Source organism: Marmota marmota, unplaced genomic scaffold, assembly GCF_001458135.2.
Source record: "Marmota marmota marmota unplaced genomic scaffold, marMar, whole genome shotgun sequence".
In the NCBI taxonomy this organism is placed as follows: Eukaryota; Metazoa; Chordata; class Mammalia; order Rodentia; family Sciuridae; genus Marmota; species Marmota marmota.
This window is the reverse complement of record NW_026000078.1, coordinates 7,437,621-7,464,124: the sequence shown is the minus strand read 5'-3', so window position 1 is coordinate 7,464,124 and position 26,504 is coordinate 7,437,621. Positions and strand designations below refer to the sequence as shown.

The window sequence follows — 26,504 nt, the reverse complement described above, 5'->3', positions numbered from 1 at the left end:
TTGCCGTCCTTTCCAGAGCCTCTTTCAAAGGCCCAAGAAGTAAGGTTGGGCCTCTCTGCGAGCATCGCGCAGAATAACGCAGCTCTGTATAGAAGGTTCTCACCCTTCTCAAAAGAATCACTTAGCCTTAACACAGTGATGAGAGGACAAAAATCTGTGTGTGTGTGTGTGTGTGTGTGTGTGTGTGTGTGTGTGTGTGTCGGGGGGAGATTGCGAGTGAGTGTCTGGCGACTCACTGAACTTTTACTGAACCTGCACAGAACATCTCGAGGGGGTGTCAGTCATCGTGAGTGCATACGTGAAAAATAAGGTCTGTCTTTTCTCAAGAGGTTCTTAGCTTGAAGGTCTTCTCCAAACAATAGGCACAATGGGTGTCCCAGAGCTGCTCTTTCCTGACATCCACACCAAAGGTGAAGGGGAGTCAGACCTTAATCAAAGCGTTTACATTTCAGCCTATTGTTTTATTATGTTGCCTAAAATACAGATGTCTTTCTTCTCTAGGCTGGTCTTGACTTGATACTTCAACAACTATTTAGGCCGAAGTTTCAGAATATCAAATTTGTTTTCCTTCCATCAATGCTAAACAACCTTCAGATGTTACTCCTATCCATTTTAGCTCTCTCTCAGTGAGGATTTTTGTTTTGTTTTGTTAAGAAGGTCCAAACCATCTACACCCTTATTTATTTAGTTTTGGGGCCAGACGTAGGAAGATCTGCCTTAAATTATGTATTCTAATTTGTTATACACGATAGCAGAATGCAATTCATTTCATGTTACACATATATAGCACAATTTTTCAAGTCACTGATTGTACACCAAGTATTTTCACACCATTCGTGTCTTCATATATGTACTGCCTTCAAATGAAGGAGATTTGCCTTATTTCAAAGGTGAAGAGGGTCAGAACATCACAATCCCTCACCTTTGAGACAATCACGTTGTACATTTATGGGGTCCTTTCTTGTTTCTTAGCAGAAAACTTAAAATCACAAGCAAGTAGCAGGTTCTTAAAAAGAATTTTTGTCAACATTACAAATTTTTTAAATTTTGATATTTATCTTTTGGGAATAAATCTGTAGAGCCTTGAATTTGTTTAATATTAATTTTGTGCTAATTATATTTTTTTCGATTTTGTAGTGTAAAATACACGTAACACTAAATGTACCACCTTAACCATTTTTAAGTATACAGTGCAATGGTATTAAAGAATTCATATTGTTGTTCAATAATCTCCACCATCCATTTCTAGAACTCTTTTCATCTTACAAAACTGGAACTCTATATCCGTTAAACAATAACTCCTCAATTGTCCCCTAAATCTGACCACCAGCATTATACTCTTTGCCTCTATAATTTTGACTACTCCTAAATATCTCATATCAATGTAATCATACATATTTGTCTTTTTTGTGACTCGCTAATTCCACTTACCATAATGTCTTCAAGATATGTTGTAGCATATCTCAGAATTTCCTTCATTTTTAAGGATTAATAATGTTCTATTGTATGTATATACCGCATTTTAACTATTTGTTGATGGACACTTGTGTTATTTTGTGTTGTGGTTACTGTGGCTAATACTGCTTTGAACTTAGGTGTTTAAATATCTCTTTTAGATCTTGTTTTTAATTCTTTCACTTATATGCCCAGAAATGGAATTGCTGATCAATAGTAATACTGCATTTAACTTTTCGAGGAACTGCCAGACAAATTTTCCATAGTAGCTATATCATGTTACATTTCCACCAGTGGTGCAAAAGTGTTCAAATTTCATATGCTTGCTGACATTATTTTTTTAAGTAGTAGCCATCCAAATTGGTATGAGGTGGTATTTAATTGTATTTCAGGTGTGCATTTCCTTAATGGTTAATGATGTTGAGTTTCTTTTCATGTACTTACTAGTCATTTGTTTATCTTCTTTGGAGAAGTGTCTGTTCTTTCGAGAAAGGTCTATTCAAGTCCTTTGCTTATTTTTAAATTAGGTTATTTAGTGTTTTGTTAGGGTTTTTTTGGCATTTTACACACACACACACACATATATTTAAATATATATTATTATGGCTAATACTATTATTGTGGCTAATACTGCTGTGAAGATAGGTGCATAAATATCTCTTTGAGATACTGCCTTTAACTCTTTCTAGTGTTTGTGCAGAAAGAGAATTGCTGGATTAATGGTAATTTCTGCCATTTTGGAACCAAATCTAAGAAATCATTGTCCAATGTCATATAGTTTTATTGTGTGTTTTCTTTTGTAGTTTAATAGCTTTAGTTCTGATGTTTAAGTTTTTAATTTATTTTGAGTTAGTTTTGTACATGGTTTGAATAAGATAGGTCCCAATTTCATGTAAGAGTTTGAAAACAACTAGTATTAGTTCTTCTTTAAACATTTGGTAGCAGCTGGATATGAGGACACATGCCTATGATCTCAGTGACTTAGGAGAAAATACAGCAGGGAGATCACAAGTTCAAGTTCAGCCTAAGCAATTTAGTGAGACCCTTTATCAAAAAATAAGAAGGACTAGCAATGTAATGGTAGAATACCACTGGATCTAATCCTCCATACCAATAAAAAGTATTTTAAACCTGAAGCCATCAGGGTCCCCTTTTTAATACAAATTAAATATCTTTACTCATTATTGGTCTATTCAGATTTTCAATTTCTTTATGATTCAGTCTTGGTAGATTGTGTAGGAATTTATCTATTTCTTTTAGGATACCCAATTTGTTGGCATATAATGTTTATAGGATCTCATTTGTATAGTATCATCATTTGTAATTTTTTGGTACAGTTGTAATATTTTCTCTGACATTTCTGATTTCATTTATTCATGACATTTCTTCTCTCTTAGTCTAGTTAAAGGAACATTAGTTTGTTTAACTTTACCTGTTCTGTGAATTTTCTGAAATTCCTTCTGTTATTGTGAATATAAAAAGTACTTGATATTATTTCGGTCTTCTTAAATTTGCTAAGGCTTATTTGTGCCTAAACATGTGAATCTATCCTGGAGAATGTTCCATTTGTATTTGAGAAGAATGAATATTTTGTTGTTGTTGAATGAAATGTTCTGTATATATCTGTTAGGTCCATTTGGTTGAAAGTATTGTTCACGCTCAATTGTTTATTTATTTATTACCTGTCTGGGTAATCTGTCCAATATAGAAAGTGAGGTATATACCCTATCATTGAATTGTACTTTCTCTCTCCCTTCAGATCCTTTGATATTTGTTTTATATATTTAGGTGCTTCAGTGTTGTATGAATGTTTTAATTGTTATATCCTCTTGATTGGTTGGCCCCTTTGTTGTTACTTAATATCCTTGTCTCGTTTTATAATTTTTGACTTAAAGTTTATGTCATCTGATAGATATATTTGCCTTTTTGTTTTGTTTTTATTTGCATTGAGCATATTTTCCCATTCTTTCACTTTTAGTCTATGGGTATCCTTAAAAGTGTGGTGTCTTAAGTAGACAACAAATAGTTGAGTCTTTCAAAAAAAAAAAAACCAGTCATAAAACTAGATCCCTATTTTTGATCCTGCACAAAAGTCAAATAAAGTGGACCAAAGACTTAGGAATTAGATCAGAAACTCTGCACCTTCTAGAAGAAAACATAAATTCAACACTTCAACATATTGATATGGGCACTGACTTCTTTAACAAGACTCCTAAGCTTAAGAAATAAAACCAAGAATCTATTAGTGGAATAACATCAAATTGAAAAGCTTCTACATGGCAAAAGAAGTTAGTAAGAGCACAAAGAGACAGCGTAGAGCATGGGAGAAAATCTTTGTCAACTGTTCCGTTTAGAGGGGTTTAATATCCAGAATATAAAGATCTCAAAAAAGTTTACCAAACAAACAAAAAACCCAGTCAATAAGTGGACAAAAGAACAAAAGGGACACTTCTCAAAAGGAGAAACACAAATGGCCAACAAGTATATGAAAAAATGTTCCACTTCCCCAACTATATTAAAATGTCATCTTACTCCAGTCAGAATGGCAGTGACCAAGAATACAATAATAAATGCTGATGAAGATGTGGCAGAAAAGGTACATAAAAGTTGAGTTCATTTTGATACATTGTTGTGGGACTACAAATTATTGCAGTCACTCTGGGAAGCAGAATGGAGATGCCTCAAAACACTAGAAATGTTTTATATTAACATATGAATCTTCATAATTTCCTAAAATCTATTTTTTTCTATTTCACATATTACAATACAATTTAATAACATTTCTTCATGATTTCAATCCTTTTGATTGAAAAGACATTTTTGATCTTAATTTTTTTGATTATTAATATTTTTAAAATTTATTTTTTAAAATTTTTTATTTATTATATATGACAACAGAATGCATTACAATTCAATTACACATATAGAGCACGATTTTTCATATCTCTGGTTGTACACAAAGTAGAGTCACATCCTTTGTGTCTTCATACATGTACTTAGGGTAATGAAAACCATCGCGTTCCATCATCTTTCCTACCTCTATGCCCCCTTCCTTCCCCGCTTCTTCCCCTTTGCCCTATCTAGAATTCATTTAATCATCCCATCCCCCCAGATGCTCTGTGTCTTTATTAGAGAATTTAATCCAGTTAAATTATTAATAGGCAAGACATGCTAATGTCATTTTGTTTGTTGTTTCCTGGTTGTTTAAAACTTTGTTTCTCTCTCACTGTCTTCCTTTGCAGTTTGATCATTTCTGTACTGGTATGCTTTGAATCCTTTCTATTTTTGTTTTGTTCTTTTACCAAACATAAATTTTTTTTGTGGTTAACATGGGGCTGACAGAACGTCTTACAATAGTTTAGGTCAAGCTGATAATAGTTTAACATTGATTGCATACAACAACTCTGCAGTTTTCCTCCACTCTTCACAATTCTGTTTTTGATGTAAGAATTTACATCATTTCATAATGTGTACCCTTTGATAATTTATTTTAGCTATGGTTGTTATTAATAGTTTTATCTTTTTGCCCTTTTACTAGAGTCAATATTGCTTCATATGCCATCATTACAGTCCTAGAATATTCTGAATATGGTTCTTTTTCATTTATACCATTGAGTTATTTTTCTTGTTTTGTGTTATCAATTAGCAGTCTCTTGTTTCAACTTAAATAATTTCCTTTAGAAATTCCTATAAGGCAGGTCTAGTGGTGATGAACTTCCTTAGCTTTTATTTCTATTTCTATTTCTTCTTTTTGGTACTAGGGATTGAACCAGGGGCAATTTACTATTGAGCTACATCCCAAGCCCTCTTTTTCAATTTTGTAAAAATTTTGAGACAGTCCCATTAAGTTGCTTAGGGCCTTGCTAAGTTGCTGAGGCTGGCTTTGAATTTGCAATCCTTATCTCAGTCTCCCGAGCTGCTGGGATTCCAGACCTATGCCAGTGTACCTATCTCTTCCTCATTTCTTAAAGACAGCTTTGTTGGGGAAAATATTCTTGGTTGGCAATTTTTTCTTTGGGTGCTTTGAATATCTCATATCATTCTCTGCTGGCCTACAGGGTTTCTGCTGAGAAATATTTTGATAGCTGTTTTGACATTCCTTTGTATATAATATATTTCTTATCTCTTACTATTCTCAGAATTTTTTCTTTCTTTCTTTCTTTATAGTTTTTATTATCTGTTCATAGATCTTTATTTTATTTACTTATTTATATGTGGTGCTGAGAATTGAACCCAGTGCCTAGCACATGCTAGACAAGTGCTCTACCACTGAGCCACAACCCCAGCCCTTTTTCTTTATTTTTGATTTTTGATAGTTTGATTATTATGTTTCTTTGACTTGAATTTAATTGGAGATCTCTGAGCTTCCTGCACCTGGATGTTGGAATCTACCCACAGATTTGAGAAGTTTTCAGCCATTATCTTTAAATATACTTTCTCCTTCTTCTCCCCTTCACTTTCTGCAGCTCCTATTATGTGAAGATTTGTGGTCTCTCATTAGGTTCCTATAATTGCTATATGCTTTCTTTGTTGTTTTGCATTTTTGCTCCTTTGATAGGATAAAGTGAAATATTCTGTTTTACAGGTCATTGATTCTTTCTTCTGCTTCAATTGGCTGTAGAAGTTTTTTGTTGAAATTTTCAGTTGTATCATTGTATTATTCATTTTGAAGAGTTTTCTTTGGTTCTTTTTTCTTGTTTCTAATTTTTTGTCAAACCGCTTGCTTTGCATATTGTTTTTCTTTTTAATATTTTTTAGTTGTAGATGAACACGTAGTATCTTTATTTATTTTTATGTGGTACCAAGGATGGAATCCAGCCCCTCACATATGAGAGGCAAGCGCTCTACCACTGAGCCCCAGCCCATGTATATTGTTTTTCTTATTTCATTGCATTTTATATTCATATATTCTAGTGCTTTACTGAACTTCTTTAAGAGGATTATTCCATTTTTTTGTCAGTCATTCCTATGATTTGGATGTGGTTTGAATGTCCTCTAAGGGTCCACATGTTAAAACCTTGGTCCATAAGATGGAGGTGTTAGGAGGTACTTTAAGAAGATGGACCTTGTGGAGATCCTTATGTCGTTGTGGAAATTCCCTCAAAAAGGATTGTGGGACCCCTGTCCTCTCTTTCTTTGAGCTCTGGTTTGGGATATGACTGTTTGCTTCTACATATATTTCTGCCATAATGTGCCATCATCTGCCACCCTCACCAGAGGCCAAACCAATGTAGGTGCCCAATCATTGATTTTTGAATCTCCAAAACTATGAGCTAAATAAACCTGTCTCTTCATACATTATCTGCCTTAGGTATTTTGTTACAGTAATGCAAAGGTGACTAATAGCCCTTCATAGATCTATACTTTCATAGAGTCTATTATCAGAGCCTTGCTGGTTTCTTTTGAGATATCATGGTTCCCTAATTCTTTGTAATTCTTATCTCCTTGCATTGCCGTTTGTGAATTTGAGGAGATAACCCCCTCTTCTAGCCTTTATAGATGTTCTTTGTCAGGGACTAGATGGTCACTATTTAGTTTAGCCTGTGATTTTGAAAGGACCAGGTGGTGATTACCCTAGGCAGGCAGAGCTTGTTTCAGGTTCTCTAATTGGTAGTGCTATCTTTGCTCTGCTGTTGGGCCATGCTCCTAGCAGAGTACTTCAATGACAGTCACAGCATGTATTCCTTGGCTGGAAAATTCCCTATTTGGGATCTGTAGTTGGCAGGCTGCATGCTGAGCTCCAAATTTAGGAGGAGTCACTGCTTGGGACAGGTGAGGCTATGTTCCTTAGAAAATATACCATTGAGTATTGACTTCTTGTAGGGTGGAGCCATGGGGTAGGCTTTTGGCTGAGTTAGTGGCTGTTTGATCTCTTAGGTCATGCAAGTATAGCCCTTTATGCTCTCCAAAATGCTTGAGGTGGTATTCTCCCTGCCTTGGCAAGGTTTTAGGGAAGGCCATCCTCCCGTGCCCTTTATACTGGGGATTAAACCCACGGGTGCTTTACCACTGAACTACATCCCCAGCCCTTTTTATTTTGATATACGGTCTTGCTGAGTTACTGAGGGTTTCACTGAGTTGCTGAGGTTGGCCTTGAACTTGCAATCCTCCTGCCTCAGCCTCCTGAGTTTCTGGGGTTATAGACATGATGAACCACTGCACCTGGCAGGGGAAGCTTTTTGGCTGAATGGAACCACTGCTTGACTTCCTGTGTCCGTCAGGTCTAACCCCTATGCTTTTTTGAAATGGGTATGGGCAAGCATCTCCCTTCATGTATGGGATTGTTGGAGTGGGCTCTGAGGCTGGGCATGGTGCACAGCTATCTCGAACTAGGTTGAATTTCTTACCATGTTTCTGAAGACACCCAGCTCAGCTTTGCAGATAAGCTATTTTCTTTGATCAAAGTTGACTGTTGTCTTTGATCAAATGCCATAGCTGGCAGTAACATGGAGATACCATGAAGAATCACACACTAATTACTATAGTACCAGCCTCTTTTTTTTCCCTCCTACTGGGCCCTCAGTAGTCTAGCCATGCTGCTACCTGCAGTGTTCCTTGTGAGGTGAGAGTTGAGTGGGCTTCCTGGTAAGTGTCTTAGAATACCAGGGAAGCTGGATGACTGCTTCTGGTTCCCTTTTCTTTCTGCAGAAATGGAATTCTACCTGGCATTGTGCCAACTTGGGGGAGGGGAAGAGACAGCATACCTGAAGTGAGACTGTTCTTTTTACTTTCTAATTCAGTTTTCATTTAGCCATGCAGGTGTTCCAAGCTTGCTTTCAAGTAGCAGGGATTTCAAAAAAGATGTTCTTATCTATGACTAGTTGCTAGTTGAAGTTTCTGGTGGCAGAGAGGGGAACCTGAGGCTTTTTATTTCATCACCTTGATGACATCACTCACAAGAATTAATTTTAACACAAAACATTGTCTCTGGAATAAGTAGAAAGCTAGTAGATTAAAAGTAAGCATAAAATAAATAAACTGAAAATAAATTAGTATTCTTAAATTGTGATGAAATACCATATTGTCTAATGAAGTAGAGGCATCCCCTCTGATTTTTTTCTGTGAAATGTTGTCAAGTTTTGAGGCATATTATAACAAATTTGAGATAATTTCCATGATATGATTACAAGTATTGAAAGATAATTGAGAGAGGAATAATTTTATTACCCTGTGATTTAGTGCAATTTAACACAATTTTCATGTATATACTATATGTATCCTACTTACTGGGAATTACTAACCTGGAGAATTAATTTGAAATCCTTTTTGTGGCATATAAGCCTTCTCATGGTCTCTCCCCAGCTTTTCTGATCTATTTTTCTTCTATGTATTTTGTCCTTAGCAAATTGGAACTATACAGAGTTTGTTATGAATATTAAATGAGTTTATACATATAAGGTGCTTAGAAGTAAATGCTCAACAAATATTAGCTATTATCACTACTGTTATTATTATTCCATGTTTTTTTCTAATTAGCATCTGTTCTGCCTCCATGCAAGTACTGTCACAGATTCTTGGATTCATTGTTCTAATGCCTGTTTTTCTTTGCAAGTATTGGCTCAAGCAGACTTCCTCTGTGAAGACTCTCCAGAGCCTCTCCAAACCTTTCTGTACCTTGAATATATTCCCATTATGTCACCTAACATATTGTCTTTGGTAATGGGTTGTATCTTTTAGTCTTAACTTTGCCTCTGACTTGTTTTCTTATCCTAGCACAAGTCCAGTTCTCAGCTCATGGTATTTATTTTTCAATTCAGTAAAAGTTAATTATGAATTACATAATTTTTTGAAATTAAGGGCCTATGGATACCATATTTTATAATAGATACCATCAGTATCTAGTTCCCATTCTTATTTTACAAGGCTAGGTCTCAAACCAATAAGCTAGGGGATATACTAGAATTTCACATATTTTATCACATGTAGTTCAAATTTTATTCCTGATGGCAAAGGCTATGTGTTATGTTTATTCCTGTGAGGTACTTGACATTCATTATTTAACTCAGGCAAATACTTATTTACTAAAGTTCATAATTATTTGAGATGACACAATAGCTATTGACTCTACTATTGCACAAATTAAAAAATACCACTTGATACACAGATTTAAAAATTTCTTAATGTACTTTGTAGTTGTGACAGAAAACATAGATAATGGATGCTTATGGCAATCGTAATTACTCTAAGTGAAATGTACAAATGCTCACATGGTATAGTGACTTGACTTATAATATACTTCTACAACGATTTTCTTTACTTTTGTAGGATATTCTTAAGGAAGGAGATGCCAATCAGGATTCAGGATTGGACTTTGAAGAGTTTTTGCGGTACCTTGAAGACCATGAGAAAAAAATGAAGCTGGCATTTAAGAGTCTGGACAAAAATAATGATGGTGTGTGTGTGTGCTTCCTTCACAGTTAGCTTAATGTGAATAAGTGTCAGTACTAGAGGGCACCTTCGGTAGCCTTTAATTTATCCGTGCTATCAAAGATTCCATTATTTCTACTAGTTGTCTAGCAGTAATTTTTAGCATCCTAGGAATAACACAAAACTATATTTATTAGCCTTATATTTCTATGTGGTTTCTGTCTTTTTAATAAAATAATTTTTGTGGAAGTTTGTATCTTCTGAATTTAAAGCTTCTTTGCTTAGTGAGGAGGCCTTCCTCTTTTTTGTAATATATGAGCTGAAATTATTATGGTAATTTAGAAAATGATATTTTTCTCTGATTGTTAAAATATATCTCTTGCTGGAGAGTTGGATAAAACAGAGAAGCTCCTGAAAGAAAGTATAAATTTCTTATAACCCTGCAATTTAGAGATGAATTTTCACATGTTTTTATGTTTTTCATTTTCTTCAAGATTTTCTGTTTTTTTCTTGATTTCTCTCTCTGCTTACCTCTCTTTAAATAAAATTGCAGTCATACTATGTATATAGTTTTGTGTTCTATCTTGTATGTTTAATGTAATATTGTAAGCATTTTCACTTCATTTAATATTTTTTACAATTTTAATTACTATGAAATATTCCATTTATAAATATTAGTTATTCAATAATCCCCATATTATTTAGGACATTTTGAATCTTTTATAAATAATAGTGCCATCTATATCCATGCTGATTTGAAGAGGAAAGACCTACTCTGTTATATTTTGTACAGATTCTTAGAGAGACTGAATATAAAAATAAAATACTACTTCTGCATCCATATGTAGTTAAACCTCCTTGGGTAATTAGAATCTAATTATACCCTACTTAAGAAATATATGTTAATTTTTAAGTTGTATGAAATCTAATTTTTGATGACTGAAAAATTCTACATGGAACTAAAAAGCTACTTAAAGGATTCTACTGATGGATTCTTGAATGAAACAGGGTGTAACCTGAACATCTCAGGCTTTAGAGGCTGGAGAGTACAAAAGTGACCACATTTCCCTTCATACTCAAATCTCAGTGGTCCAGTTTCCATTTACTTTCCAGAAGAAAATTTAGACATTTCTGAACCTTTATTTCTACTGAAATAGTACTCAGAAATTTTAGAAGTACTAACCAACATCTGCAAATCAGACCTGGCCATCTGCAGATCTAAGACTGACAGATCTACTATAATGCTGTTCTGGAATTTTACTCTGTTGTTGATTGCTACCATCATGATCATCATTTGTGAAGCTGAAAACCCTGTCAGCTAATTAGTAAAATTAGGATGCTATTAGAAAAATATAACACTGTTCTGGTAAAACTGCATATAACTGCTTATGGATCTTGGTAGTAGAGAGTACTTGTTCTGAAGGAAATAAGTTATACAGCAATGAGAAAGTCTCAAAGTGATATATTAAGATCCAAGTAATAGGGTCTTGACAAGTCAAGTTGGAACATCACAGCTCAGCCCTCAGCATCCTGCAGAGTAATGTTGTGGGAGAATTACCATTTCTATTCTACTGGCTTCATTGTTTTGAGTCTTTGAGCTGTAATAGTAGTTAGAGTTGAGTCTCTACTGCTGCCCACCTGGATTACAGAGCTCAGGTTCCAGAAGCCCTGTAGAAGTGCTGCTTTGATTGAGCTGTCTGCTCTGTTGCTGAGTTGTTGTTATTGCTGATGTTACAGTTTCCAACTTTGTGTATACTTCAGCTAGTTTACTTTGGCCAGACTACTTATTGAGGGATTGAAAGAAAGTACTTATGTGTTAGGAGCTGAATTGTGTCTCTTCCTAAATATCTCAATCCTCTCAATGTGACCTTATTTGAAAATAGGATCTTTCTAGAAGTAATCAAGTTAAAATGAGGTCATTAGCAGGGCCCTATTCTGACTGGTGCCCGTACTAGAAAGAAATTTAGACTGAAAAGACAGGGACACAGGATCTGAATGATTCATCTAAACGCCAAGGAGTGCCTGAGGCTGTCAGAAGCCAGGAGAGAAGCATAGAGCAGGTTCTTCCCTAGCATCTTCAGATGTACATGACCCTTCAGACAACTTGATTTTAAACTTCTGGCTTCCAGAACTGTGAGCTAAGGCACTAACTTATGGTACTTTGTTACAGTAGCCTTCGGAAATGAATATATTTTCCCCTCTGTGTTAAATTTAATTAGAAGCATCTGAGTTCCTATTGTGTTCAGCCTAAAGGTCCATGGTTACAGTTGCAAATATATGCATAAAGAAATTATTTTTTTTAATTTTTATTGTTGGTTGTTCAAAACATTACATAGTTATGGACATATCATATTTCACACTTTGATTCAAGTGGGTTATGAACTCCCATTTTTACCCCATATACAGATTGCAGAATCCCATCAGTTACACATCCACTAATTTACATATTGCCATACTAATGTCTGTTGTATTCTGCTGCCTTTCCTATCCTCTACTATCCCCCCTCCCTTCCCCTCCCCTCCCGTCTTCTCTCTCTACCCCATCTAATGTAATTCATTTCTCCCCCTTGTTTTTTTTCCCCTGCATAAAGAAATTATTAAACGTGATTTCATCATTAAGGTTCTTTCTTGAGGGGAGTTTTTTTGTGAGTGGGAGATGAGGAAATGAAGGAAAAGGAATTAACATTTATTGGACTCTTCTATCTGCTGTGTTTGTTCTGGCTACTTTACCTAATACATCACATTTTTTATTTCACATAGTCCTTGCAGTCTGAGAACACTAAGGCTTTGGAAGGGTAAATAATTTTGCTTTTCTTTGCCTGTTCCAATTAGTCACATCTGCTAGGATTCATACCCATCTGTCTCATATTGACCTGGGCTTTATCATTTGATTTGCTTCAGCCATTGAGACATGAGCAAGGCTTAATAAAAGAGTACTTGTACATTGTAACTTGCTATTTTGGAGTACTGCCTCTTAACCATCCTGAGACACCAGAAAAGAAGTCTAGCAACCCATCTGGAGAGACCACATGGAGAGAGATGCTCATTTAATTATTAGCTGTTCTGCATTCTCCTCTGAGGTAACAGATATATGATTGAAACCATCCAGCTGCCAGCTACAGTTGGACCTTCAGATGAGTGAATTCACATGAAAACCTAGGCAATACCAGTAGAAGAGCCAACCAGTTGAACCAAGCTCAGATTTTATATTTGTGATCATATATTCTTTTTAAACCATGAATGGTGATGCATTATAGCAATGGATTACTGGTTTAGGAATGGAATAATTTGCAGTTATTCCTGGAATTACAATGCTGGAATGGTTGCCGTCTGTTCCATCCATCTAAACACCGTCATTTCATTGAATTATTTTCAAGTTCATCATTGCAGTGAAAGCAATTTCGATTTTTCTGGGTCAGTATATAAACAAATAAAAGGGTTTTTTGAGAAGAGGCAATAGCTTGAACAAAGGGAAATTACCATACAAGGTCAGAGCTAGTTAAAGGCCATTTCATGTTTGCCCCAACTCAATATTTTTTGGGAAAATTTCATTAATAGATAACAGATTCAGCAAAATGCATAAATTATAATAAGTTATAAATTACACATATAAGCTGCATGAATTTTCATAAGGCCAACCTTGCCAAGGTACCTATTGTCATGATTTCTAATGCTATATGTAAGTTTGCAATAAATCTTTAGTAAATAAATGTGTCTTGCTCATAATGTACCTTGCTCCTTTTACGAAAGTGTTTTTTTTCTTTGATGGTCTCTTGTTTATCCTTTATGGTACTTTATTTGTAACTCTTGTTTCTTACTCCTTTATTTACCTTTTCATCACATTTTATTTATAAGTCTTTTTTTAATTAAAAAAAATTTAAACTTTCAATTTTCTTCTTTTTTTTTAATGTGGTGCTGAGGATTGAACCCAGTGCCTCATATGTGCTAGACAACCAAGCGCTCTACCACGGAGCTACAACCCCAGCCGCTATTTATAATTCTTCTCTTAACATACATTTAACACAGTGTGATAATTTTTAAAAATAATTAGAGCATTCATATAAATTTGTAAACTCATTGGTGATTTTGTTAATCCTTGAATTCTTTCACATTTAAAATAGAGATATGCAGAGTAGGTTGTCAAATTGTTAAAAATTACTGAATTGAATTCATGAATATAGTGTTTGAAGATTATAATGAATTATAAGGCAGAGGATGCATGCTTTCCCAGTTGATGAAGCTTTGATTTCTAAGCTGAGGAATAGTCAGTAAGTTCCATCCTATAGATCTTGGAATGGAACACTTGGGGCCTTGGAGTCACTGCAAGGAGTCTGAGATTGTATATCTGAATAAAGGTCTTGGGCCAAGTAATGTTGTATACTTATGTGGACTATTATTTATGAATGTAAGCATATACAGCCCTTGTTAATAAAATACAAATGAATGTATGGTTGAATTTGTGATAGCTTTTTTGTATTACCTATTTTTCAAGTAGGAGACACTAAAGTTGACCTTTTTCATTAAAAATTATATATGTATTAGAATGAAATAGACATTATTAATACTGTGTGTATATACGTGACTGCATGACCAATGTGATTCTGCAAACTGTACACTCAGAAAAATTAGAAATTATATCCCATCTGATTCAAATGTAAAAAATAAAATAAAAAGATTGAATAGCCTCAATTATCTTTATGTGAGAGAGGAATCAAAGATATTTTGGGTTTTGAGAATAATGTGATTAGATTTGTGTTTTAGAGTTTGAGGTGAATATGGAATATTTAATTTTCCCTTCATGACATCCAGCAATGTGAGAATGTACAGCATAGTGAAATTGTATTAACTATATTTGTTGATTTGAGTTATTTAACATAAGATGTGTTTACTTAAAAGTGTTTGGCTTTTTATTCTAAGTATGTTGTATATTAAGTATTTTGTCTTTATTGAGTGGCCTTCTTTTCATGCCCCTGAATCAGGTCTTCAGAATAAGCTTTTTCAGTTCTTTCCAAATAGATGTAATAATCAAGAATCTGTTACAGATCTACTTGGGTGTCAGATGTGTTTTGAAATGTAGAATTCGGATTTTAGAAAAGTAATATAGTGTATACATACATATTATGTAATAATACAAGTGGGATCTGGGTCACCATCATGCAATTATAGTCATGATATTTCTGCAGTGAAACATGAATGTTCACATTACATCATTACAAATAATTGACCAAAATTAACCTCACATCAGTCTTAATTGGGTTTTGCTACCAAATAAACTTTTGATTCTAAATTTACAAATAATTTTTGACTTTTTAGAGCTTCTTAAGCATGGGGTATTGATTTGGGATTATAGACATATAGGGCTGATGAACTTTTTTAAAAGACTATTGCACTCTAAGTATAGTTTGCCTCATTATCTTTTCAGATACTTTAATGTGATTTTTTTCATTTCTTAAAGGAGTAATAGAAGTTTCAGATATAATTGCTGCGGTGAAATCACTGGGTATACATATTTCTGAAGTTCAGGCAAAAGAGATTCTGAAAAGGTAAGCACTTATCCTCATTGTTAGTAGTTTTTTAGATTGTGTTTTATTATCTATGTCAGAAACTAATTGCTATAGATACGACATTTCTACCCTTATTCTGTAACTTTGTACTTGCTTAATTCTGTCTGCTTTGAATCTGTTCCTCTGAAAGCAACTTGCAAAGGCATTCCATTAAGTGCTTGAACATTTAAGTAGCAGAACCAAATGAACTCTCATATTCTCTCAGCTTTAGGGTTCACAGGCTGTACTTACATGGCCACCTCCTACCACCCCCCGCTCCCCCCCAAGTGTGTGTGTGTGTGTGTGTGTGTGTGTGTGTGTGTGTGTTTATTATATGCATGTTTATATATGGGAGGAGGAAAGGGGAGGTGTCAGAATTAACTCCTGGCCTCCCACTATTGCTTGAATCAAACAGTAGCACCTTTATTTGTTCTGTATCTTAAGCTTTCAGGAAGATTTCTTTTGAAGAAGGAATTCCATGGTTGAAACTGCTGTGCCTTATACAAAGGGACAAAGATAAAATAAGGAGAAGTTTTAAAAGAACAGGAGGATAGGGGAAGGCTGAGAGATGAAAGGGAGACTTAATGCTGGCTGTATCCTCCTACTCCGCTTTACTGTGCTGCTAAATTTTCTTCCCTTAAACAAACTGTTAGAGAATTGCTTTCATAGGTCCAGAGAAGCTTGATTGGTGGTATGCTCATTCTCAAACTTCTTGGGTTTAAGAAATAAGCACAACAAAGTATGCATATTGATTCACTCTTGGGTTCTCTTCAGGTGATATATGTATTCCCAAATCTACTCTTTCAGTCCATTCCTAAAAATTATACCAGTTTGGATTTGCCCATAAAGCTCCCAAGTGTCTGGTGCTTTGATATGCCTTCTGTATAGAGTCTTATGTGTTAGAATGGCATGTATGATGGGATCTCTGACTTTAAACAGGCTCAGGCAGTGGTCTTCTGGCTTTTAGCAAGGATAGAGATGTGTTTAAAGCTTGAGAAGAACCAAGTAAACTGTAATGTGGGAAAGTTGGGGGAACAGAAACTGTATTTTCCACATAAGATATTACTTCAAAGATAATGCTTTGAATTCTGGCAATTTTATTTCTTCTTTTCTAATACTTATACCTTTGATTAATCAACTTCTCTTGCTAGAATGGTGTTGATGGTAATGATGGTCATTCTGTCTCCTGATTATAAAGGGAATAATTTAATATTTATCATTAAGAATGGCTTATAATCTTCCTCATGTTAAAGAAGGTCCTTTCTTATATTTTATAAAGATTTTTTTTTTAAAAATTACACATGGGATTATATTTGTGAGAATATCAAATATCTTTCTTTAATGTGTCAATGTGGCAAATTAGTTTATAGATTTTTTCCTTGTCAACTTATCTTTGCATTCCTGGAATGTATGCACCTTTTAACAATACATTCTTCCAGAGGTTTGGGAGGCTGAGGCAGGAAAATTTCAAGTTCAAAGCCAGCCTCAGCAATTAGTGAGGCTCTAAGCATCTTAATATGACCCTCTCAAAAAAGGATTGCGGATGTGGCTCAGCAGTTAAGGAAGGACCCCTAGATTCAATCCCTGGTACAAACAACAACAACAAAAAAAAAACATTTAACAAATGTTAATAAACAAACAAAGAAAAAGACATTCTGATAAATTCACTTTGCCAAAAATTTGTGAGTAACTTTTACATTTTATGCTGTGGGAGAGATCACTCTGTTCTTTTCTATGCTTCACTGTCCTAATTTAATTTTGATTTTTAGGCTACATTGACTAAAATTTCATGGAGTGAGTTGAGGAAAAGATTTCCTTTTCACATTCTCTGTAAGAGATTGAATAACATTGCATTGATCTACTCCTGGAATGTTTAAAAGAAAAATTGTAAAATCAGCTGAGCCTTATGTTCTCTTTATGTTCCATTTAAAATAATTGGTTCAATTTCATTAAGAATTGTCAAATAATTCACATTTTCTAGTCCCTCTTAGATCAGCTTTGTAAAGTTGTAATTTTTCCAGAAATACTGTTTGGTATATTGGAAATATACTACTAAATCATACTTAACATAAATTACAAACTGCCAATGATTTATTAAAAATTTATTTATACAACTTCTATAAATTCTAGCAATTATTTTATCTAAATTTTCAAATTTATTGGGATAAATTTGTGTATCTCTTATTTGGTCTCCTCCAAATCTATAGTTATTTATTTATTTACTAACTATCCCTAATATTCATTGGTGCTTACAAAATTTTTTTTCCACTGAAATTTTCTCATTGTATTATTAATTATTTCAAATAATTAACTTCCGACTTCTCGCACTTGTCATTCTGTTGTCTTGGCCACAGCCTGCGTGGAGAAGGAATAGGTAACCCTCATAGTGTGGGCTGGCTGGAAATAAAAGTCTGAAAAAGTAGTACTAAGAGATAAAGACAAAGGATACAAGAAATATAGTTTGAGCGGGTGCTTTATGGGTGGAAGGGACCTGATGGGTCTGCTCCTAACAAAGGGGAAAAGCCTGTGAATACTTTATTTATAGTGAAACACACCAAAGAAATTTATGGTGAGGAGGGGTTCTTCACGGTAAACCAGAAGTCACAGCTGTGGGGAAGCTGGCCTAATTGTGGATCTAGCACTTGTGCTGCAATTCTTCCTCCTGGAGGCAGCTGGTGCCACAGGGTGAGTTGGGCCACTGGTATCTCTCTCCACCTGCGTTTGAACCATGGGCTGTCTGAGCCAATAAATTCCGGGGTATCACAGAATTCTCTCTGAGCGCAACGTCTGCCAAACCAAGGGAGCAGTCTCACATTGGTGAGATTCCACTGGAGTTCTCCAAAGGGCCTACTTCTGCTTTAGACCTTGGTTCAGACATACCAACAGTTCATTCAGGGCTTCAAACACTACTGCAGCTATGAAATGGCTTGAACATGAGAGAACCTCCAAACACATAAGACTAAAAATGCTATATCTGTCCTTTTCTGTTTAATTAATTAATAATTAGTTCACTAATTTCCAAATTTCTGTTATAACCGAGAACAATAACTCCAAGTACTTTTGTGAGTGCTTTTGATATGTCATACAAATTCTTGTTTTTTAAAAAATATTTATTCATTTACATTTTTTGTTTTTTTGTTTTGTTTTGTTTTAGGTGGACACATTATTTTGTTTTTATGTGGTGCTGAGGATCGAACTCAGTGCCTCATTCATACTAGGCAAGCACTCTACCACTGAACCACAACCCCAGCCCTGATATCTCCTACAAATTCTGATATATGATTGGTATTTTCATTCTTATTTAGTTCTAAATTTTAAAACCTGTAATTTTTCTTTTCACAGCAGATATTTAAATGTAGGTGTTTAAATTTCAAAATGTATTTTTGGGTTTTTAAGTTTTTTTGTTGTTGATTTGTAACATAAATGCATTTTATAACTATTTGAGTTTTAATTTACCTAGAAGATATAACAATTCTAAATTTCTATGGATCTAATAATATAGCCCCAAATTTATAAAGCAAGAATTGATGGAACTACAAAAAAGAATACATAAATGATTGTAGCAAGGGAATTTAACACATATATCTCAGTAATGGAACAAGGCAACAAAATGTTCGTAAGGATAGAACATTTGAACAGTTTCATCATCAACCCTTATTGATTATCTTTGATATAGATATAGATATAGATATAAATATAGATAGATAGATCTATGTGTGTATATATATATATATATATATATATATATATATATATCATATATATTAAGGATATATATGATATATATGTATCAGATATAAAGATATATATATGTGTGTGTGTATATATATAGATGTGTGTGTGTATAGATATATGTGTGTGTGTATATATATACACACGCACATAAATACATGTATTAAAGCACATATAGAAAATTTGACTCTAAGCCCTTCACTTACTGGAAGGCTAAGGCAAAAGGATCACAAGTTTGAGGCCAGCCTGGGCAACTTAGCCAGACTCTGCCCCAAGATAAAAACAAACAAACAAACAAAAAAAGGCTAGAAATACAGCTTAGTGATAGAGTGTTCCTGGGTTTAATCCCCAGTACCCACAAGCCCCCACCCCCCCCAAAATAGAATTGACTCTTTGCTAGGTTATAAAGAAATGTAAAAAACTAAAAATAATTAGAACCATATAGAATATATTCTCTGTTCATAATGCAATTCAATAAGAAATAAGATTTCTTATAATATTTTTAATAAAAAATTTAATAGGGTAAACATGGTAAGAGACTTGGTAGTAGTATCAGTCTATGGATTTTTTTAAAAATGATATGCAAGGAGTACTTAGTAAGGCAGTACTCAGAAAATTATATGTTACTGTACTGTTTGGTATATTGGAAATATGCTTCTAAATCATACTCTAGGATAAATTACAAACTGCTGACAGCAATGATTTATTGAGAATTTATTTGTACAACTCCAGTAAGCATTAGTCATAGCTCTAGGTGCAAAGGATGCAGCTATTAATGAGCCAAAGTTCCTGCTTCAGCATTCAGGCCAGTAGGGAGAAAATACTAGATGATTATATGCAGCAACATAATCAAAAGTGGATGGAAGTGGTACATATTTCCTACTGGAGAGTTTTGTAGTAATTATTTATCTGAAAATGTCTTCACTTTCATTTTTGGTAATTATTTTGTTGTTTACAGAATTCTATGGAGACAGTCTTTTTCCTTTCGACACTTTGAAATTATCATTGAAGATGTCTAACAACGTAAGATTTTTCTAATGGAAAGTCTGTAGTTGCTTTTTAAATTTTTTTCTGTATATAATTTTTTTGCCCTCCCTTTCCTCTTTCTTTTCTCTCTTCCCCTCCCTTGTTCTCTTCTGTTTTGAACCCAAACATTGCTCAGCTCTAGAATTCCCATTAAGCTCACTGTCCTCCAGTAGCTATTTTAATTAGGCTAATAGTATTATACAGTAGCTTAGTATTTAGTCAAAGACTGAAAGGGATACCTGTCTAGAATATTTGCACTGTAAATTCCTGCCCCTTCACCAGCCCTGAACCCAACTCTTATTTTATTCTACCCACTTGCTGTCTATGTAGACTCCTACTCTTCTATGTTGCAGTTTGAAATTGTCACCAGTCAGAAACCAGAGTGCATGGGAAACTCAACTCATGTTTTCCTTTTTTCAAGTATCACAACCCCGTCTTGTTCTGAGACCAGTGCCTGAAAACAGTTGTTTCTTGTGTTCTGTGTAGTTTCATAATTGTTGACAATGGAAGTATAAGTTCTATAACCATCCATTATTTTTTCTTGGCTGGAGTTGGAAGTTATACTAAATTTTTTGTTGGCAGAATACGTTTCATTTTTTAGGATTTCCATTTTGAAAAATGCTAAGGAAAAAAATTTCACTTTCTATTCAGACACAAACAACTTCCATTTTTAAATTTGAATTATTTAAAAATTGAGTAAATGCTGATTTTGTATGATAAAAGTGAGTTTTAAGTTCAAAAACAAAAACTTATTTTAAACTTTATCAGAAAGCTATAAGCAGTTAATAAAGGGTCAAAGGTAAAAATACTACAAGAGCCAAAAAGTATAAAGTTACTCTTTAGTTTTATTCATGTATCATTCATTCATTCATCCAACAAACATTTATTGACTGCTTAGTACTAGATATATACAGGTGATTTAGAAATAGTCTTATTCTTCAATGGATAACAGGAAAATATGAGAAAAATACAAACAAGTAAAAAATTAAAAAGCAATATAAATGAATCCCAGCTGAGGAGTTTGGTACTCCTTCAAACTGTCAAGATTATCAAAAACAAGGAAAATTAGAGAAACTACATAGCCAAGATAATCTTAAGGAGATATGACAAATAAATAGAATGTTGTATTTCAAATGGAGTCCTGGGGGAAAATGAAGTTTTTATTTTGAAAAATGAATGAAATGTGAAATTTAGTTAATAATGATGTATCAATATTGGCTCATTAATTATAGCAAATGTACTATAAAAATGTAAGATGATATCAATAGGGTAAACTGAATGTGGGGATAGATGGGAACCATGAATTGTCTTCTCAATGTTTATAAAATCTAAAACTTTTATAAAAAATATAATCTATTTTTTAACATGTGAAAATACAGGGATATTTGTGGAGTCCAAAGGAATGGCATCAGTAATAAATATTTAGGAAGCTTTGATTAATTTTTATAATGGTGCTAACTTTATTATAGATGTTACAAGCACTAGTTTAAAATTTATTTCAGCATTGATACTGATGGAACAATGACAGTAGACTGGGATGAATGGAGAGACTACTTTTTACTGCATCCTGCAAAAAATATCAATGAGATTATTCATTTCTGGAAGCGTTCTACTGTAAGATTAGTTTGTGTTTTACTGTTTTCATTTTTCTCTAAATGTCATAGCTGTTTTTATCATTGTATAGTTCCTACAACATTTGTTACCTTAGTGGCTAAAGTTAAAGTATTCCTTCCTAATAATGTTCTACTGATTTAGTAAGGTAGTGGTGGGGGGTTAGTAGTCTACAGGCACAGCAACCGCAGATTTGTTTGTTTGCTGAAACCTGGAAATCAAAATAATGCTTATGAAAAGGGCCTACTTTGTGTTAAGAATTCATTACTATGCAATAGTTGGCCTGCCTTAGAGAAGTGAAAAATAATATGTATTATTTTTTCATGACCTACTACTCTTGCCTACCCTACTGGGTTTTGCTTCTTCTCCATAGACAATATAGGGGATGAAAAATGGAATAAACTCTGGGGTGAGAATATCTAGGTTTCAAGCCCACATCTGCCACCCTCTAGGTATATAAACCCCTCTATGATTCAGCTTCCTTAATTATGTGGTGGAGATAATAGAATGAGTTTTGAGAATTAAATTAGTATATTAATATATTTTAAACAATATGAGTATATAATTATTCAATCAATATGATAATAGGCACTTATTCTAATATGTTTCATCTGTGTTCCCAAATATTTATGTATTCTTAGGAAACATGTAGTATTATTTCATATGACATTTTATTTATATTGATAGTATTGTGCTAGAGGCCATATCTGATTTATTACTTGATGAATTTGTTCTCCTTCCCCATCCCCCCCACCCCCTTTTTGAGGTGCTGGGGATTGAGTCCAGGGACTTAAGCATGCTAGGGAAGCATTCTGCCACTGGGCTATACCCCCAGCTCATCTGATTTGTCCTTATATGTTCATATAATTTGTTGTTTCTAACTATTACATAGCATGCATTTACCATATCTCATTTGTCCATTACCATAGTAATGGGCATTAGGTTTTCTCTAATTCTCCACTTACAGAAAATGCTTTCCTGTTATGTACCTTAGAGAATTTCATGTTGATTTCTGAATCATAGGGAATATGCATATATGTATATTTTACTAGGGCATCAGTCTTATTTTATGAGCTATTGTCATGTTGTTTCCAAGAATGGCTTGCAATACCAGTTAACACTTCCATCAGCAATGTGAAGTTACCTGGTTATTTACATATTGTTTATTGCTTGACATCATCCAGTTTTCTATTATTTGCCATTCTATTGGGTATAAAGTTGTATCTCATTGTTTTAGTGCATTTATTTAATTCCTAGTGTACTTTGGACAGATTTTCATAGAAATATTAGATGTTTTCATGTTCTTCTTTTGTTGGGGGAGTCCTTATCTTTCTTTTCTTATTTATTGAGAGACAAGATCTCACTGTGTTGCCTAGACTGGCCTCAGACTCCTGGGTTCAAGTGATTCTCCTGCCTCAGCCTCCTAAGTAGCTGGGAATATAGATGTGTACCACAGTGCCTGGTGGGGTCCTCGTTTTTTTTTTATTTGTTCTTTTTAGGTATGCATGTTCTTTTTAATAAATTATCTGTTTATATCCTTTGTCTATCATTTATATCCTTTTGATGAGTTTTTTAATCTTTGTTATTTTATAGGTGTTGTACATTTATTCTAGATATTAATATCTATTGAGCTTAGACTTGCAAACATTTTTTCTAGTATGTCAATTTTCTTTTTTTATTGTTTTTTTGTCAATGCTGTTTTTGGTTAAAAACAAATTCTTAATTTTTTGCTAACTAAATCCATCAAAAATGGAATGGTTTGCAGTTTTTCTATTATATTTAAGTATTTCTCTACCTTTTGTTCACAAAGAAATTCTATATTTTCTCTTTTAAGCTATAGTTTCATCTTTTATGTTTAGGTCTTTAATTCATCTGTAGTCTGTACTATATATATATATATATGTATATATATATATATATACACACACACATACACACACACACATATATATATTTTGAGGGAATATATATATATAATATTGAGGGAATTTTGATAATATAACTAACCTGTCTCTTTCTTCCACATTTGTTTATAGTACCACCTTTCTTGGATATGGAGCTTACATATGAACGTGTCTTTTTTTCTTGAGCTTTCTTTCTATCTGTGTTTGGTCTATTTCTTATACAGCTATTGAACTGTTTTCATGACCATGGCTCTATATTATATGACTTATCTAGTAAAGTAAATACTCTCTACTTACTCTCCTTCCCTTATTGATCTTTTTTGTTTGTTTGTTTATAAAATTAACCCATGTTTTTATAAAAGGAATTTTCTTATTTTTCCCCATAGACTTTAAAATTTTTTAATTCTAGCTGCATTTTTTTAGAAACTTGATTATGATTAAATTTGTCTTAGTTTGGATTGGTATAACAAAATACCATAGACTTGGTGGCTTAAACAAAAATTTATTTCTCACAGTTCTGGAGATTAGAAATTTGAGATCAGAGGTGTGGTTTTTGGTGAGTACTTTACTCCTGGTTTACAGGGGGATATTTTCTTTTTGTACTTGCACATGTTCAGAAGAGAGGTAGCTAGCTGTCTGGCCTCCTCTTAAAAGTGCCCAACTCCAAATACTAACACATTAGGATTAGGATTTCAACATATGAATTTGGGATAGGGGTACACAGACATTTATCCCACTGCATTCTTCTCCTTGTCCCCTAAATTCATGTCCTTACATGCACAATAAATTCATGCCATTATAGTGGCACCCAAATTCCTAATTTGTTCCAGTATTGAATCTGTAGTCTAAAGACCAACATCTTATCTAAAATATCACCAAGCTGGGTGCAGTGGTGCACATCTGTAATCCCAGCATCTTGGGAGGTTGAAGCAGAAGGATCACAAGTTTAAAGGCAGCCTCAGCAACTTAGCTAGGCCCTGAGCGACTCAGTGACACCCTGTCTCTAAATAAAATACAAAAAAGTGCTGGAGATGTGGCTCAGTGGTTAAGTTCATCCTCTCCAGATAGGAGCCTGTGAAACCAAGCAGGTTATATGCTTCCAAAATACAATGGAGAGATAGGCATGGGATATAGTTTCCATTCTAAATGAGAGAAACAGGAAAGAATGGAAGGGAAGATGGGCCCCACACAAGTCCAAAATTTAGTAGGGAAAGCTCCACAAGCTCTTAAGGCTTGAGAATAATTGTTTTTGCTTGATGTCCACCTTCTGCATACACTAGAGCTGTGATCCTGCCCCACAACCTACTAGAGCAGTAGTCCATCTTCCTGGCTCTGCCCAGTGGGATTGTGCCCCAGGGGTTTTAGGTGGCTCTGCCCTCATGACCCTGCAGGGTATTGGTCCCACTCTTTGAAACTGAAGTGGAAGCTGTCTTGTCCCCAAGCCCAGCCTGTGCATTCTGGGCCTGTGTTGGGAGTGGTAGTTCTGATGATAGTTGAACCTCATTTGAGTTCTTCCCTTACCTAGTAGCACATGTTTTATGCTGAATAGCTCTTTGGTTTAGTCCTGTAGGGTCTAAGAAATATGGCAGTCTTTTAAAATTTTGGCCCATTTTCTGTTTCATTTGGTTTTAGTAGGCATTGTTTTTGCTTATTGTTTTTCCCTCTTTCCTTCCTAGTTTCTGTTGAGATGACTTGTTAAGTTCATGATTTACACTCACATTTACCAAATAGCAGTTCATTTCACTTTCAGTGTTTTCTTCCATATATACTTTTTCATTTTTTTGTAAACAGGCTGAGAATTTTTCAAGACTCTCAGTTCTGGTTCCTTTTTTCATGGTAATTCTGTCTTTAATTCATTTCTTTCCCCTTATACTTTTACTATAAGCAGTAAGAGGAGCCAAGCCTCTCCTTTAACACTTTGCTTAGAAATCTCATCAGCTAAATATCCAATTTCAATGCTCATATGTTTCACTTCCACAAAACACTAGAGTGTTTTGGATGAACAAAATTCATCCAAGTGCTTTGGCACTTTATAACAAGGGTGGCCTTTCCTCTAGTTTCCAATAATATGTTCATTTCCATTTGAGACCTCATTAGAATGGCTTTTATATTTCATATTTCTACCAATATTCTGTCCATGATTATTTATGTATGTTCTAGGAAGACAGAAGCTTTTTATAAAGTTCTATTTTCTTTTTGAGCCTTTACCAGAATTACCTTTAAACTTGCTTTAATGGCAATATTGGCATTGTAGAGCATGCACTCTGAAGTTCTTGCAGCCTCTATCCATTACCCAGTTTTAAGGTTTCCATACTTTTAGGTATTTGTTGCAGCAGCGCTTTACTTCTCAGTACCAATTTTGTCTCAGTCAGCTTGTGCTGCTATAATACAATACCATAGACGAGGTGACTTAAACAGCAAACATTTGTTTCTCAAGTCAAAGATCAGCATGCCTATATGATAGAATTCTTGATGAATGCTCTAATACTGGTTTGAAGAGGGCTATCTTCTTTTATTCTCATAGTGAAAAGAGTACTAGCTATCTGTCTGGCCTCTTATAAAACCTCCACCCTCATTGTCTAATTACTTTCCAAAGCACTTACTTCCAAATGTCAATGGGATTAGGGTTTCAACATATGAATGGGGGTGGATCACAAACTTTGCATTGAATTGATAGAATTATTTGGGGAAAACTAGTCTCTGTAATTTTAAGTTACTCCATCCACAAAGGTGACTTAGTTCTCTATTTATTCAGGTCTGCTGTTATATTCTTTATAGGGTATTAAAATTTTCTCTGAAATAGTCATCTGTATTCTTCATTAGATTAATTTGTAGATAATTTGTAGATTTTACCTCTATTGTGATAT

General features: G+C 34.2%; 1 protein-coding gene across 1 annotated transcript in view; it reads left to right on the top strand.

Annotated features, from left to right (window-relative positions):
• The window catches only part of LOC107156538 (calcium-binding mitochondrial carrier protein SCaMC-1-like), a 152,436-nt gene that overhangs the window by 101,526 nt on the left and 24,406 nt on the right, over positions 1-26,504 (top strand). The window contains exons 4-6 of the mRNA XM_015502598.1: positions 9,733-9,847; positions 15,277-15,364; positions 21,625-21,736. Coding sequence (XP_015358084.1) covers positions 9,733-9,847; positions 15,277-15,364; positions 21,625-21,736 — 315 coding nt within the window. The remainder of the gene's footprint in view (positions 1-9,732; positions 9,848-15,276; positions 15,365-21,624; positions 21,737-26,504) is intronic.